This window comes from Falco cherrug, chromosome Z, assembly GCF_023634085.1.
Source record: "Falco cherrug isolate bFalChe1 chromosome Z, bFalChe1.pri, whole genome shotgun sequence".
Taxonomy (NCBI): Eukaryota; Metazoa; Chordata; class Aves; order Falconiformes; family Falconidae; genus Falco; species Falco cherrug.
The window spans coordinates 56,887,853-56,902,264 of record NC_073720.1 but is presented as its reverse complement, the minus strand read 5'-3'; the positions used below and the strand labels follow the sequence as shown (position 1 = coordinate 56,902,264).

Here is a 14,412-nt window from a genome sequence, read left to right as displayed (position 1 = left end):
AGTAAGTTTCTCACTTCGCCTTTGTGCAAGTAATACGTAGCTTTGCAAAATAAAAGAACAACTGAGCAAATTCTGTGTTTTTGGACACACAAACAAAAAAGGCCTATGCCACGCAAAAGTGGCACAGCCAATGTTGGTTCAGAGCCTGACTTTCGACGCATCAGGGAACCTTATGCTCCCCTTCAGTTCTGATTTGTGATAGTATTTTAATCACAAATAAATTAGCCTAGCTGAGCAAATCAGTCAAGTTATCAAATACTCTAATAAATCTGCCGCTCCACATTCCCTGCAGCTTCAAGGAGTTTGTTTGCTGCTTTCGGTGGGTTCTTGGCACAGAGAGCGGTGAAAGAACGGCAACTTGACTAAAGCCGGGTGACCTCCCCCCTCCCCCTACAACTGCGCGGGGAGCACAAACCGCTTCAGCAGGCGTCCGCAACGCGCGGGTACCCGCCGCCTTCCTCCCGGTTTCCCACCCGCCGAGCAAAGGCCGGCTCCCCCGCCGCAGAGGCCGCCGCTCCCCGGCCCCGCAGGCGGGCAGGCCCGCCAGCCCGGCCCCGCTCCGCGCCCGCCCCTGCCCCGCGCGGGGCGCTCCCCGCTCGCGCCGCTGCGCCTAACACCCGCCCCGGGACCCCGAGCGCCGAGTCCCGTCCCCGCTCCCGTCCCGGTACCTGAGCCCAGCAGCAACCCCAGGGCGGCGAGCAGGCCGAGGGCGGCGAGCGACGGGCGGCGCGGCGGGAGGCGGAGGAGCGGCTCAGCCCCGGCGGCGCGGGAAGGCGCAGCTCTCCCCATGCCCGTCCATGCAGGTCCCCGGGACGGCGGCGGGACGGCGCTGCGGCATAGGGCGGCGGGCGGGCAACCTCCTCCTCGCTGCTTTCTCCTCCTTCAGCGGCGCGGCGACGAGAGGCGGCCACCGGGCCGTAGCGGGGCGGGCGCAGGCGGGTGCGGCATGGCGGCAGCAAGAGGCGAGCACAAAGGGAAAGAGCCGGTGAGCGGGCGAAGGCGTGCGGGCGGCCTGGCGGGCGGCAGTCCCCAGCAGCCCGCACGCCCCGCGCCGCCGAGCGCACTGCGCCGGGCCCCGCGCGGCCCCACCCGGCCCGTCACCTCCCATTGGCTGCCCAGCCTGTCCGACAAGGCCCACACGTGCCGCCGGCGCGGACCCGCCCCCCCGGGCCGGGGCTAATCCGAGACGGCGGGGGAGTCCCGCGCCCCCCCGCGTCCCGCCTCCCGCCCACCCGGCGGCCCCGCCTGCCTGCGGCCCGCCGCGCTGCTCGCGTCACTCGGCCGCGCGCGGCCCCCCGCGCTCCCCTCGGCCGTGATTGGCTGCGCCGGGAGCGTCCGCAGTGCCACGTGCCGCCGCCAGGGGTCGTGCGCGGCCGGGCTGGGCCGGGTGCGGGGGCGCCGCCGGGGCGGGGCGGGGCGGGGCGGGGCGGGGCGGGTTCTGCGCCTGGGCGGGCTGAAACCTCCGGCTGACGGGCCCGTCCCGGCGCATGAAGCCACACCCGCGGCTTTTGCGGAGCAGCCAGAGGGTGGGAAGCGGTCGCCCGGAGCCGGGCATGCTGCGAGCACAGCCGCGACAGAACAGGGAAAAACAGCGGCATTAAACGGCCGTGTCAGTGCAAGAAGCACGGCTGGGCTTTGAGCGAGCCGTGGTTTGCTTCCCAGAAGGCGGGCGTAATGCCCGAGCCGCTTCCCCGCGGGCAGCATCCCCGGTCCCAGGAGGCAGCACCGCGGGCCTCTTCTCCCGGGCCGTCCTGAGCTCCTCAGGGTACGCGCACCGGGAGGGCACTAGTCCCAGCGCTGCGCCCCGGCGGCTCGCCCACGCCGCACCGGGTACTTACATCATGCTTGACTCTGGCACGCTGTGTGGCTCAGCAGGGTCAGGGCTGCGCCGTGCTCTCCTACTGGACAGTACGGGATGCTCTGCGGGCCAGGACCTGCGTATCAAATACGTGACAACACAGACACGGTGAGCGGCCCTGCAGCGGGGGCAAGAAGGGGACCCGCACAGTGGTGGCTCCTCATCTGCGCTGCGAGGTGTGCTGCTGCAGGCACACCAGCTGGTGCAAGGCACGCCTGGGGCCTGCCTGCCGCAGCTGAAGAGCAAGCATGTTTCTTGCCAATTCCTCTGGGGAAACTCACACCACCTTCCACCCCAACATTAATCTTATCAGGCAAAAACTGCAAAAACTTAAGCACAGCAGCCTTACAGATGCCCTGGCATTTTTCTTTCTTCCTTCTTTCCAGCAGAGCAAAGGCAGTCATTGACATCTGTCCCACTTAGGATCTCTGCATGCATCCTGGCCTTACACCCCGGGGCTGAGGCTGGGGCCTGTCAGTCCTGCCCAGCATGGGCCCGGAGGGTTGCACCCTGCTGTCCCACCTTTGGGAGATGCCATCGGAAAATCCATGCTGCTGGCGCTGACCCCACCGGGGCTGCCTTTTCAGTGGCATGCAGTGGGGGCCACCCTCTCACCGACCTCGACTTCAAGAAAGGAACATGTTTTAGGCACAAAACAGTGTGAAAAAAGCCACCACAATACCCCTTAACCTGACATTCATGGGAAGCACTCCATACTGCGAGCTGCTTGCTTTACAAGATGCAACCTGCAGTGTGCAAACTCTCAAGTGAATCCAGATGTGTGCCTGGACAGCTCGGCAATGCTTCCCTCTCCGGTCCCCGATACCTGAGATCTCAGCATCTCTGAAGGCAGGCTTGGGCTGCTTAAAGGCAGGTGGAAGAAACTCAACACAGCAAACAAGCAAACGCGCTATCTGACACGCACCCCGCGCCGCAACCCCAGCTCGAACAAAGGTCTGTGACAAGCAACTCACACCGAGCATCCCCGTCGCTCTCCCCATGCATCACCGGCGGCGGGGTCCGGGCGCAGCGGGGCCGGCGACCAGCTCCCGGAGCGGCGGGGCGGGCCAGCGGGCAGCTGCCGGGCCGGTCGGTGGGCCGGCGGCCGGGGGCGGGTAGCCAGGCGCGGCGGCACCCACGGAGGCAGCGCGGGCAGTGGCCGGCGTCGCGGGAGCGGCGGCAGCAACAGCGGCGAGCGACCCGCCCCGGCGCTTACCGCCCGCCCCTCCGGCACAGCACCGGCACAGAGGGCGGAGATGGGCTTTAAGTGACAGCCTCTTTCTGTCACCTATAGAAAGCTAAGGGGGGTGGGTGGAGGGGGGGGGTGGGAGCAGCGAGGAGCAGGGACGATCCCCCTAGGAGAGCAGTGCAGGGATGCTCCTCCACCTGTCTCTCCGCTCCTCTCCCGCGCGGGCGCTGCCCACCGCGCCCCCGCCAGTATCCAGCTGCCCACACCCGCCCCGTCCGCCCGCCTCGGCCCCGGGTCCCAACCCCCGGCCCCGGGTCCCAACCCCCGACCCCGGGCCCAGCCCCGCGCTGCCGGGGCAGCCCCAGCCAGGCTCCCGGCCCCGCCGTGTGGCTCCCATGCGCCTTCTCCCCGCGCATCCCGGGTTTCGGCTCAGCCACCCGCAGCTCCGAGCTCATCACGGGTGCTGGGAGCCCAGGCAGCAGGCTGCACGGCCGCCCAGTATGAATTTTCCCCGTTTGAAGCTGCCTACCATCTCTTTTCTCTTTGCACCTGCTGGTGGGCTTCTTTTTATGTTGGGCATCCAGTGCAGGAGCCACTGGCCCCTGTAGGAATAACTGGCAAGCCAACATTCGACATCTGTCTAGAATGATCTCACAAATGCAAAGCCAGAATGTAGCAGCTGGGCAGAAGGGCAAACGGGGGGTGGGGGGCTGGGGGGGGTGCGGCAGGGGAGGAAAACTTCCAGACCTGGCCTTGTGTCTGGAAAGTCTTGGTTGCGTTATTACAAAAGCTACAGATCCAACCTAATGTTCTTTCTCCAGCTCATCACATTTTCATCCCTGAACTTGCTACACAGTGTTTTGGGGGAGCAGACGTGCATCTGATGTTTTGAGGGGCTAGGGGCTGCCTTGTGCACTGGGTAGGTACATCTCAAAATGATCAGCCCTTTGCCTCCTCTGCTGCATGTGTCACTGTTTTCTCTGTTCCTCAGTCCAGTGGCAGGTGGATCTGAAGGAAGCCGGTGAGGGCCTATCCAGGAAAGGATGGAGACTGTCACACTGTTCGCAAGTCTGCACCCACACCCCCCGGTGGTCTATCAGTCACAGATCCCTGTGTGGGGCAATAGAAGCCCAGAGCTCCTGAAGCTTCCTCTCCTCCTTTCTGACAGTGGCAGCGAGCTCTTCTTGTTAAGAACATTTCAAACAGTTCCATTCCCTAGCTCACAGAAACATGGGATTTTAATTTACACAACTGCTCTGGAGCGTGAAAATCCACTGTTGCAATCAGAAAAGCTGCAGCTTTGATTAAAAATCCTAAAGGCAAGACTTATGTTGTTTCTTACCCTCTTCATATAAGCACAAAGGAGATTGGGTGCATAAAATAATGATGAGTGAGAGTTCAAAGCAGTCCCAGAAAGCTGGCCTTAGAGGTTGTTTCTAATGTGATTCCAACTCTTTACCATTATTCTTCTTTGTTGAGAAAGTGCCAATACAACAAACATAATTTAGCAAGGCAAAGCCCTTTTCTTTCCAAAAACATTAGTCAATATGTCTTAGAAGTCAGCTCGTCCAGTCTTAAAGAAATGCAGTAATTAAATAAACACTTTGAATAGAGTCTGAAACAGACCTTTCCTCTGTTATCAGGGCTAGGGGCCTGGTGAGGGAAAGGTCTCCTCACCTCTGACTTTTGTCAGATTCCTGAGCTGTTTGACACCAAGAAGCATTATTATTTCCAAAGCAGTTTTTTCAAGTGCTGAATAACGGCGTGGGGGGTGGGGTGATAATGACGATGACAGGGGACACATGATAAAAAAATCCTGCCAGGAATAGACAGCTCTTCTCTTTCATTACCTTTCAGAGATGAGCTGTCTTGTATCATTTACCTAGCAATCTGGTATCCCTGTACTTTATGCTGATGCTTATTATTAACAGCTTGAGACGTACCTCTGATCATCACTGGTTTCAGCAGAACTGATGTTTTGCATCTATATCACAGGTATTTAAAGTGCTTTCCAAGCCAGGACTGATGTTTGGAATATCCCCCTGAGACATGGCCCCTACACATTTTGTCATGTACGGAAGCACTGTCATGCCAACACTGTTCCAACATGCAGAAGATGACAGTTTTCCTCTTTTTTAAAAGGCAAAAATGGAGGAGGGAGGCAAAAGACAGAGGTCAAATAGAGAGAAAGGACAAAAGGACTGTTAAGGTTCCATTAAGTCTGTCAAACAGTTAAAAAATTTATGATGGAACTTTATATTTTAATGTAAAAAGGCTATATACCATCTTTAAAAAAATCAAATTAAATATCCCTACTAGCTTCTGCTCTGTCATTCATTTTTTTTGCTGTGACAGAAACCCCAGGTCCCTCTGTCTAAAGATTCACTGCAGAAAAAAACCTCCATTTAACTAGGTTTCCTCCTTTTTTTTGACACTTAGCAAATTATTATAATCCAGTAATTTCCTTTTTATTTTGCAGAAGGGGACTTAAGAGGAAGAGGGGTTGTCAATAATGTATGTGCCATTTCTTTCACATAGCCTCATTCCTCTCAGCCCAGTCTCTCTAAGCAAGTACCAATCACTTGGATGGCAAGATTGGAGTCAGCATCCTGTGACACATGTTCTTTCAGTAAAGAGGATAGAAAAGGGAGACACAACACACTTCAAAAAACATGAAAGTTTGTAGAAAATATTTTAGTAGAGTGCCATTTTATGCATTCTAAATGCTACTGAAATAAAAGAAGGAGCGACATTTTCACAGTTGGAGATGGAAGGAGAGCATTGGGGAGCATCCTTCATTCCTGTGTTACTAGTACAGACACTGTCCTAAGTAATGTTACTGTTTTACCTACATTATGCTTTACAGAAATCCTACTGCTCAGTTGTCTGTAGAAGCAGCTGCTAAGTGCTCAGTGGTTTTAAAATTTAGGATGCTGTTAGTGCACATAGACCTAGGCAACACACATTTTTCCTTTATGAGTTTTATTTCTTCCTCAGTTACACTGATATACTTTCATTAGAGCTACCCCCAGTGCCCTCTGGTAATAAATAAAAGGAGAAAGGTTAAAGGAAGGCTTAAAGGAAGGAGTTTCTTTACATTAGACGAAAGTCTCTGAAACAGTGGGTCTAGCTGTAAGTCTGGCAGCTGGTCAGTGTGAAGCCAGGCATTTTGGCTATCAGTTTTTGAGGCCAGGCACAAACCCAAAGGGCACATGTTACTGGGAGGTGGGCCAGCCTGATTTAGTCCTGGTGAGAGTGGTTAATTACTGCCACTGAAACGATAGGTTATGCCAGGGCTGGCATCTCTGCAGAGACATATCCCGAGTGTCCTTCTGCCAGCAGACTACAGACATACATGTAGTGCTGATCAAGGTCCCATTGCCACCAGAGAATCCAGAGCTAACACTGACATCTGAGCACAGGCTATAACATGGAGGTAGACAAGGTGCGTCTGAACATAAGCTACTGTCAGATAAGAAAAAATTGTTTGAGTGAATTTATTTCCAAGGTTTATTTTTGGAGACTGTCACACAACCTTTCGGTGGGAGAATATGTATGATTGGAGTCCACTTATAGAAACAGCAGCACAATTTTGCCAAAAGAAGTGCTGAGAGATGGTCTCCCAACACCTGGTACAAAGTGCTTGGCAGCTGTTGGAGAGAAATCTGCTATGGATAGCAGAAGATGGAGCCTGTGAAGCAAAGCTAGAAAGCTAAAGGCAGAATGCCAAATGCCAGTGAGCTCAGTCCTTGTTGGAACAGCATCTGGTTGATTCATTTTTTCAGGAGATGTTTCTGAGGAGGGTTTTGGTTTCTTTCCATTAAATGTTTGGGTTCTGCAACATCCCAGGCTGGTAATGTTCTTCCATATGAATCTAGGCATGATAAAGACTTCAGTTAGGTGTTTAATTTAGAAGTGAGCTTGCAACTGCTTTAGATACGTGTGGCACAAAAGCCATTTTAACTGGCTGAAATGTGGCACTTAAAGGTGCTGCTGTTGAAGGTGGTGGGTATCTGCCATCGCGGGTATCTGTTCTGTTCACTTAGTGGCTGCCATTTTTTACAGAAGCAGAATCAATTTTGCAGATTGCATGGGATTTCAATGGGGGCTCAGTTACTTAGCCCATCATATTTAGGTCTTGAACTGTACTGTATAAGGGTTGTTCTTACAGTGGGGGAAGAAACATGACAAAAGCTCTTTTAGAGTTAGATGACAGTGGATGGAAAAAGGCTGAGTGACTTTCAGTAGGATGATTAGAGGCAGAGAAAGATAACTGGATGGAGTTTGGCAGAAAAAAACCCAAAGCCAAGAGTTTTTTTAAAGAGATAGTAGGCCAAAATGATAGATATTTGTGAGAAATCAAGACAGAAATAATGTCTTGGCTTTTAAATTGTTTTCTATTGGCAGTATGTAAAGTCTTATCTAATAGAATCCCTTTCAAAATGGAATGGAATTATCTGGATAGTAGAGAAACATTTCTGTAAGGCTGGCATAACAGGTAGGAAGGAAACTAGGTTAAAATTGTAAGATAATCTCTTTATCTTGGAATACTGAGTCTGGTATCAAAGGGGCAGATCCTGGAATACGAATGTCTGAAAGCATTGATTCCGGTGTTAATATGATCAGCTATCAGAGGCACTTTAGGAGGCGAGTGTAATCATGACTTTGCAGTGTTCTGTGAATCACAGTTCTCTGAGACCTGATGAGAAATGACTTCTCAGATCATCACCCAACACATTCTTAGAGTGTGAGGACAAATTATTGTAAAAGATATACTGAAAGGATAAATACTGTGGCCAAAAGCCCTCTGGTGTAGGAAGGATGATCACATTCCACTATTCATTATAATAATTTTGTTGTTCATAAAGCAAAGAGCAAGTTCATGAGTCAATGGTAGGGGTGTGATGAAGTCTTTCCAGCCAACACAGGGCTCCTGCAGGCAAACCTGAAAACTCCACAGTCTAGGTACTCTGTTTGTCCTAGATGCAGAGGATTTTAATGGGAGAGCTGGGGGAAAAATGGTTCTTTTCACAGCTGACTGATGTCTTTCCAGCAGTTTAGCAATGAATGAACATCACAGGGAATTGGCAGAGGCTTGTCTAAACTGTGGATACTTTGCATATTAATTTTAGCCAGTCCTGCATGCAGTGTAAATGCAGTCTAGTGAACAATGGACATGATATGTCATGGCAGTGCAAGCAGCCATGTGTCTGAGTGCACCTAAAGAAATCCTACAGTACATGTTTATAGCATTCAAGAGATGTATGTTGAAGTAGAGTGATGAGGTTGGACATAATTTTGAAAAAATGCTGTGGTAACTTGATGGAGGTAGAGACACCTACAAAAAGCCTGGTCTGTACAGATTTCAAACTTTCTAGTTTTGCTAATTCTTTCTTTATAAGCACCATAGAACTGATTGTTATCAACCTAATAAAAGGAACCAAGACTACATTAAGAAGTTCCTAATTAAAAATATGGCTGAAAATAGGAGACGTGTAACAGAAGTATGGAGGAGAAACAGTCTTTGTTATTGGCAAAAAAGTGTAGCTATTTGAGACTTGAAGTCATTTGCTTCTCAGCTGTTAGTCCAGGGCAAGGTCTTTGGGGTCAAAAGCACGACGGCATGCCTTTTTATTTGTACATTATTAATGTATTTTGGCATGCAGCTGCACTTTTATACACTTTTGAAGTAGAATTGTTTTTCAAAGAACTGCCAGAAAAATGGGATATAGTAAGCAGGTTATCAGAAGTTATCTCTCACTTTACTTTGGATTATGACAATGCCAGATCTGAATTCCCTTATTTTTTTTGAATATATCTCTAAGGAGATGCTGTGTGGTGAAGTAAATGGTAGGAAAACTTGCCTTAATGGCAGATAAACATGAAAAAGCATATTCTTCTCTTGAGCAACTGCATTCGGGATCCTTCTCCCTCTGAAGTGGACAGGATAGACAGTCTTTGCAACCCAATATTAAGGGGGAGTCTGTTGACCTGAGATTATGCTAGAAGGTTATGTATTTCTGTGCCTTAGTATACACAAGTGAAAATAGTTTTGGGCCCAGAAGAATTACATTTTGAGATATGGTAGAAGCTGTGTGATTTTTTCTTTTCTTTTTTTTTTTTTTTTTTTTTTTTTTTTTGTTTTCTCCCTGAAGGTAACTTGTGTTTCATGCAGCTGAAGCTACCTTACCTTGGTTTTATGCTTGGAGTTGGATGAGAATCATACACTTGATTCTATGGTGAGTTCTGGGTCTGATAGGTATGAGGGACAGCTGCCGTTAAATGGGGGAATGACTAAATGACCCTTTGTTTGGCAATAATTGAGTCTCTGGAAACTGTCTAAAGACCGGACTGGATGCAAGCCCCAGAGCACTGGAGGTAGCATTAGCTGCAGTTGTCTGGCTGTGGGTGGAAAAAGAAGCCAGAGAGAACACGAAAATCAGAAGAGAGCAAGAGAACAACCAGTGCAGCCCTGATAGAAAGCCAAAAGAAACTGAGCTGTCAGGAGGCCTCTGAAATGGAAGGACAGTCTTTGGATTCTTCTTGTTTGAGCCTACCATGGTTACAGCAGCAGGCGTTGTGCACATCACTTGTAAATAAACAAGACCACATCAAAGAAGTAACTGACCCCCACCTTCCCCCCAGAGAAATCAACCTGTGAGGGCCCAGACACTGGCTAACCTTTCAGGCAAAAAGAGAGCAATTACATTTTAGATCATTGCCTCAGGGGCAGTCAGGGGCAGAAAAGTCCAAGATGGGCCAGAACAACAAAGAAATGACATAGTTGCAGCTACTGCTGCTATTTCTTTTGTTTCTGTTCCTGTTTGGCCAAATGAGGTACTTTCAGTAAAGACTGAAATAATTTTCTCCTGTAGATGACATCAGTCTTATGTTGCAACTACTCTATGACCAATGACCTAAAAAGATGAACAACCTATTGTGTAACCTCCATTTAGAATTTTCCATGTTTAGTTTCTTTCTTCTCCAAATTATATTGCAACTACTTTTTCTACTCCAGTCACCCTGATAGTCAACTTCAGAAGACAGTCTTTCTCTGTTTGTAAACATCAGATAAGCAATGAATATTATTAATGTTTTCTATGCAACAAAGTAAACATGTATATCATTCCGGTGAAATAGCACATAAAATCTTTGCAGGGAGCAGACCTGGAGTGGTCAACAGGATTTGTTTAATTGTTCTTAAGCCTTTTGTAATTGATAAGTGTCATCTATAACCTTGAATGTATACAGAAGCAACAAATTTGCAGCCTCCACTGGCAACTTGCTCCATTGCATAACTCATATTTTCATAGTCTTATCCATATCTAACCTAAATCCCATTACTTCTATTTTCATTGAGAGCAGCCTTCCCAATCCCAGATTATTGCTACCATCTTTATATGACCATCAAAGAGATTAATGTATTTCCATTCCACCTTCTTGGTTTTGGATAGCTTGGGTTCTGTTTCCTAGAGTAACTTCACTTTATGATTTTCCAAAGCTTTGGTTCTTTTTGTTAATATCTAAAATGTCTACAGTTTGCTGTTGTCTTTAAAAGAAAACTATTACAAAAATAAATTAACTGTTGTCTGAACTGAAAGCACTACCAAAGAAGCACAAAACCCACTTGTTAAATATAACACTGAATTCTTTGCTTTCTTTTATGACCGATTGCAGTGTTAACTCAAAGTAATATGATCCCAGTGTTCAGTGCATTCTTCCATACTTCACAGCCATCTTGCTTATCATTTTATCTGTCTAGACACTTTGGGTGATATCATGATGACAATTCTGGATTCATTCCCAGAACTCCAGGTGAAGTTCAAGTGACCACTGGGACTGGGACTTTCCTCTTTTCTTTTGCAGAAATAATACACTGCCAAAATCTATATGCTCATAACATTTCTTATGATTAAAATGTAGGAGGGACAAGCAATGTATCGTATTTTAGCAGAAAGCAGTAACAGCAGTACAAATAGAGAATCCCTTAGTTAAATACGAAATAGGCATGACAAACTGGTTTGAGCCAGACTAGGCATTATGGCTGATACTCTATGCAGTCATGTCAGATACATCCTAAAATGGTTGAACTAGCTTTCCTGGAGCTATACCCCTTTGAGGGGGGAAGCATGATCTGGATGTGTTTATCATTGCAGTTCACTGGGACCATTGAAACAATTATGCTATTACAAGTTTTTCCTGCTTGTGCTGCTTTGTCTCCAAATGTTTCTGTTATGGGCACAGCCACATTGTGCTCAAAGGCTATTAAAACAAATCAGGAAGAAGGGAGAAAGAGGGTAGATTGGATTGGAGAAAGGCATGGAATTAGGGAAAAAAGAAAGCAGAAGTAGAATATGACTGTCTAGGAAGAAACAATATGTACGATCTTTGGTAGGTGAGATTTATTGGTGAAGATCTGGTATATGGTAGAAATTCCCATCAGGAAAACCAGTCATGGAAACCTTCCTTCTTGCTTTGAACTTGGATGACCTGCACCTAGGGCAGGGATGTCTGCATCTGACTGTGCTACTATTCAGCGTCAAGTTTGGCTACCTGGAACAAATTATCTTTTCATTGCATCATAGCTTCCTCTCTGTCTTTCCCTCTCTCTTTTTATTGCAGTTTTATTGCTAAATCTAAGGACCTGTTAGAAGGCAACTCCAAGCAGAACTACAGATTCTGCTGTGCGCCATGTGTTCTACAGTTATCATGTAATAGTAGATCTGCCACTGCCACTTGTATCTTCCTTAAAACTGTATCCTGACAACTGCTTCCACATGAGCATACCTATCTAGGCTTCAAAAAGGTTTTGCCTAGGCGTAAAAGCTTTCCTGCATAGATCAATTTACAGGCTGGGTACAAGCTAGAGATAAGCTCAAGGAACAGCATGGGAAACAAAGCACTATGGTGAACAGAAGATAGGGAAATCTTCCCTTTGGCCACCCCAGAGCCATTACTGAGCCTCCCCCATTCCTGTGGTTGTTAACCCATCTCATGCTATTGAGTAGGATACTCCTATAGAGAGTCTTCTCTTGATACACAAAAGAGAATGGGCTCATTAGATCATTTCATCAGAAGTGATGACTTTACCAAGTGGAAATTTCTTGTCTGCACTCAGACTCAGAAGGAAACTTAAACATTACTCTGCTTCTCACTGTCTCACCTCCTGACAAATCATTGATCAGGAAATATGCACTTGCCTGAACATTTTGTGTGTGGTTTTGGCTGCAAAAACAGTAGCTGAACTTTCAAATTGAATTCCAATCAGGAACACTGGAGGAGTACATTGCAAATAAAAAAGGGGCACCTGAAATATATTTTTTTGTAGCCATTGTTTTAATGGCACTGAACAGTCATTGCCACAATGTTAATTATGTAGCACATTAAAGACTTAAAACTGATTTATTATTGTACTTATTTTGGGGCAATTTATTCTACAAACAGCTTTAATTTGAGTAAAAGTATTTGAGCTAAGTATGTTTAATTGTTTTGATGCATTAATCAATGTGGGTTTGGTCATGGTAATTATAACAAGTCTGTTGCCTGTCCTTGCATTTTTGGGAAGCTTGCAAAACAATTTTTCATCTGCTATGACATCTGGAAGTCATACTATACCTAATGATCACATCATTGAGTGGAGGAGCAAGCTGCTGTTGAGGAGGTGAGATAATGATGCATACCAAACAAATGACTGCTTTATCCTTCAAAATGTGTCTCTTTTGCCCTTCACCTTTGGCTGCAGTTGCTTTAGTCTGTGCACAGTTATCAGCACACCAGGATCTTCTCATGTCAGACACAGAGGCTGGGGCACCAGTGTCCAGTCCCACATGCAGCTTCCAGATTTCATCCTTTCTTCCTAACATTGGTCAAAGATCTTTCATGCTGTTGGGGCTGACCTGTACAGTACCTGCTCACTCACAAAGTAGTCATCCTGCGAAGTCTGAAGTCTTGATTTCACAGGGAGTGGTGATATTGGTTGGGTTTCAGGCTGGGAGCCCTCAGTTTTAGCTCCATGCAGGTACATTCTCTTCCTGCTTACAAACCAGCATTTCTGAGAAAACAGGTCATGCTGGCAAAGGTGAGCTTCAGAGAGTCAGCTTGTGGGTATCATGTATGCCACAGATCACTGGTGTTGTCATTGCTGGTCGCCTAGCATGGATGGACCCCACTTCTTTCCTCAAGAGATGTGAACAGTCAGGATTTCCACAGAGTATTATGACAATCTATAAATGACTGCACTGGAACCAGGAATTGGTGCTTAGATTTCTTTTTCAGAGAAAAAGAGAAATGTGGGGGGAAAATAGTACTTGCTGGGTCTTGCTCTAGCAGGAGCTGGCAGGGAAGTTCTAGGGTGTAAAAGCTAGGCAGTGCTTCCTGCTCCTGGCATGTGCCACAGTCCAGAATTGCTGTATGGCACTAACTGACTCTGCACTAATTCATACACAGAGCTGCCAAACATGATCTCATTCATTCTTCCTGCTAGAGCAGTATGAATCTGTTATGTGCTCCTGCCTGACTTTAGGTATTTGAGTGGTTACTTAGAAGTCTGACCTTCTTCTGATCCATGGTGATCTGCACAAGGGGCAGCACGAGGTTGGAGTGCCAGAGAAGACTGGGAGAAGTAAATAAATTTTTCTTTTCATAAGCACTTTTACAGAGGCCCCCATTTCCCTTGCCAAGAACCAGTTCTGGCTCAAGACAGACTTCTTTAAATCCTCAGAATAAGTTACTTTGCTCCTGCTGTAAATGAAATTACTCAACTGAGCAGGATAGTAACCACTGCATTTTAGATCAGAGTTATGCTGCTAAGGGCTCTGCATTTCCTGCTGAGCTTCAGATTCTGAATGGAAACATTTTTTTTTGCTTTTTGATTGTGAACATCTTACAAACATCTTGAGAAATTAATGACACTGCAGAAGAAAGTAAGGAAATGCAATAGTTTGATACTCCACCAGAAAATTTGATAAGGATTTGCCATTTAACTACCTCATGATCTTTCTCCTTTATAGTATGAAGTTGGATCTGTGAAATGTTGAGCTTCACCATCTAAATAAAACCCATTGCTTATATATTTTCATTCTGTATTCATTATCTGAGTGCATTATGAGAGCTGTATTGTCAACTAAGTAAAACACAGATGCCAGGAACTAAGAAAAATGTGCTTTTTTGTTGTTTTCTTCTTTTATTGAGATTTAAAAAAACCTGTAAAATTATTACTAAAATGTGGCAGCCAGGAGAGTTTTCTTTTTAAAAGTTTCTTAGAAAGGTATTTTAAGTTGGAAGAATTAAAACTCTAAAGCAATCTGACACACGGTATGAAAGAAAAAAGTCCATTATGTTAGTCTTTTTCCTCACATTACTGGCA

At 47.2% G+C, this 14,412-nt stretch overlaps 1 protein-coding gene across 1 annotated transcript in view; it reads right to left on the bottom strand.

Moving 5' to 3' along the window:
- The window catches only part of RGMB (repulsive guidance molecule BMP co-receptor b), a 34,161-nt gene extending 33,064 nt beyond the window's left edge, over positions 1–1,097 (bottom strand). The window contains exon 1 of the mRNA XM_055699872.1: positions 669–1,097. Within this exon, the coding sequence (XP_055555847.1) occupies positions 669–789 (121 nt within the window). The 5' untranslated portion in view covers positions 790–1,097. The remainder of the gene's footprint in view (positions 1–668) is intronic.
- Positions 1,098–14,412: the final 13,315 nt, after the last annotated feature.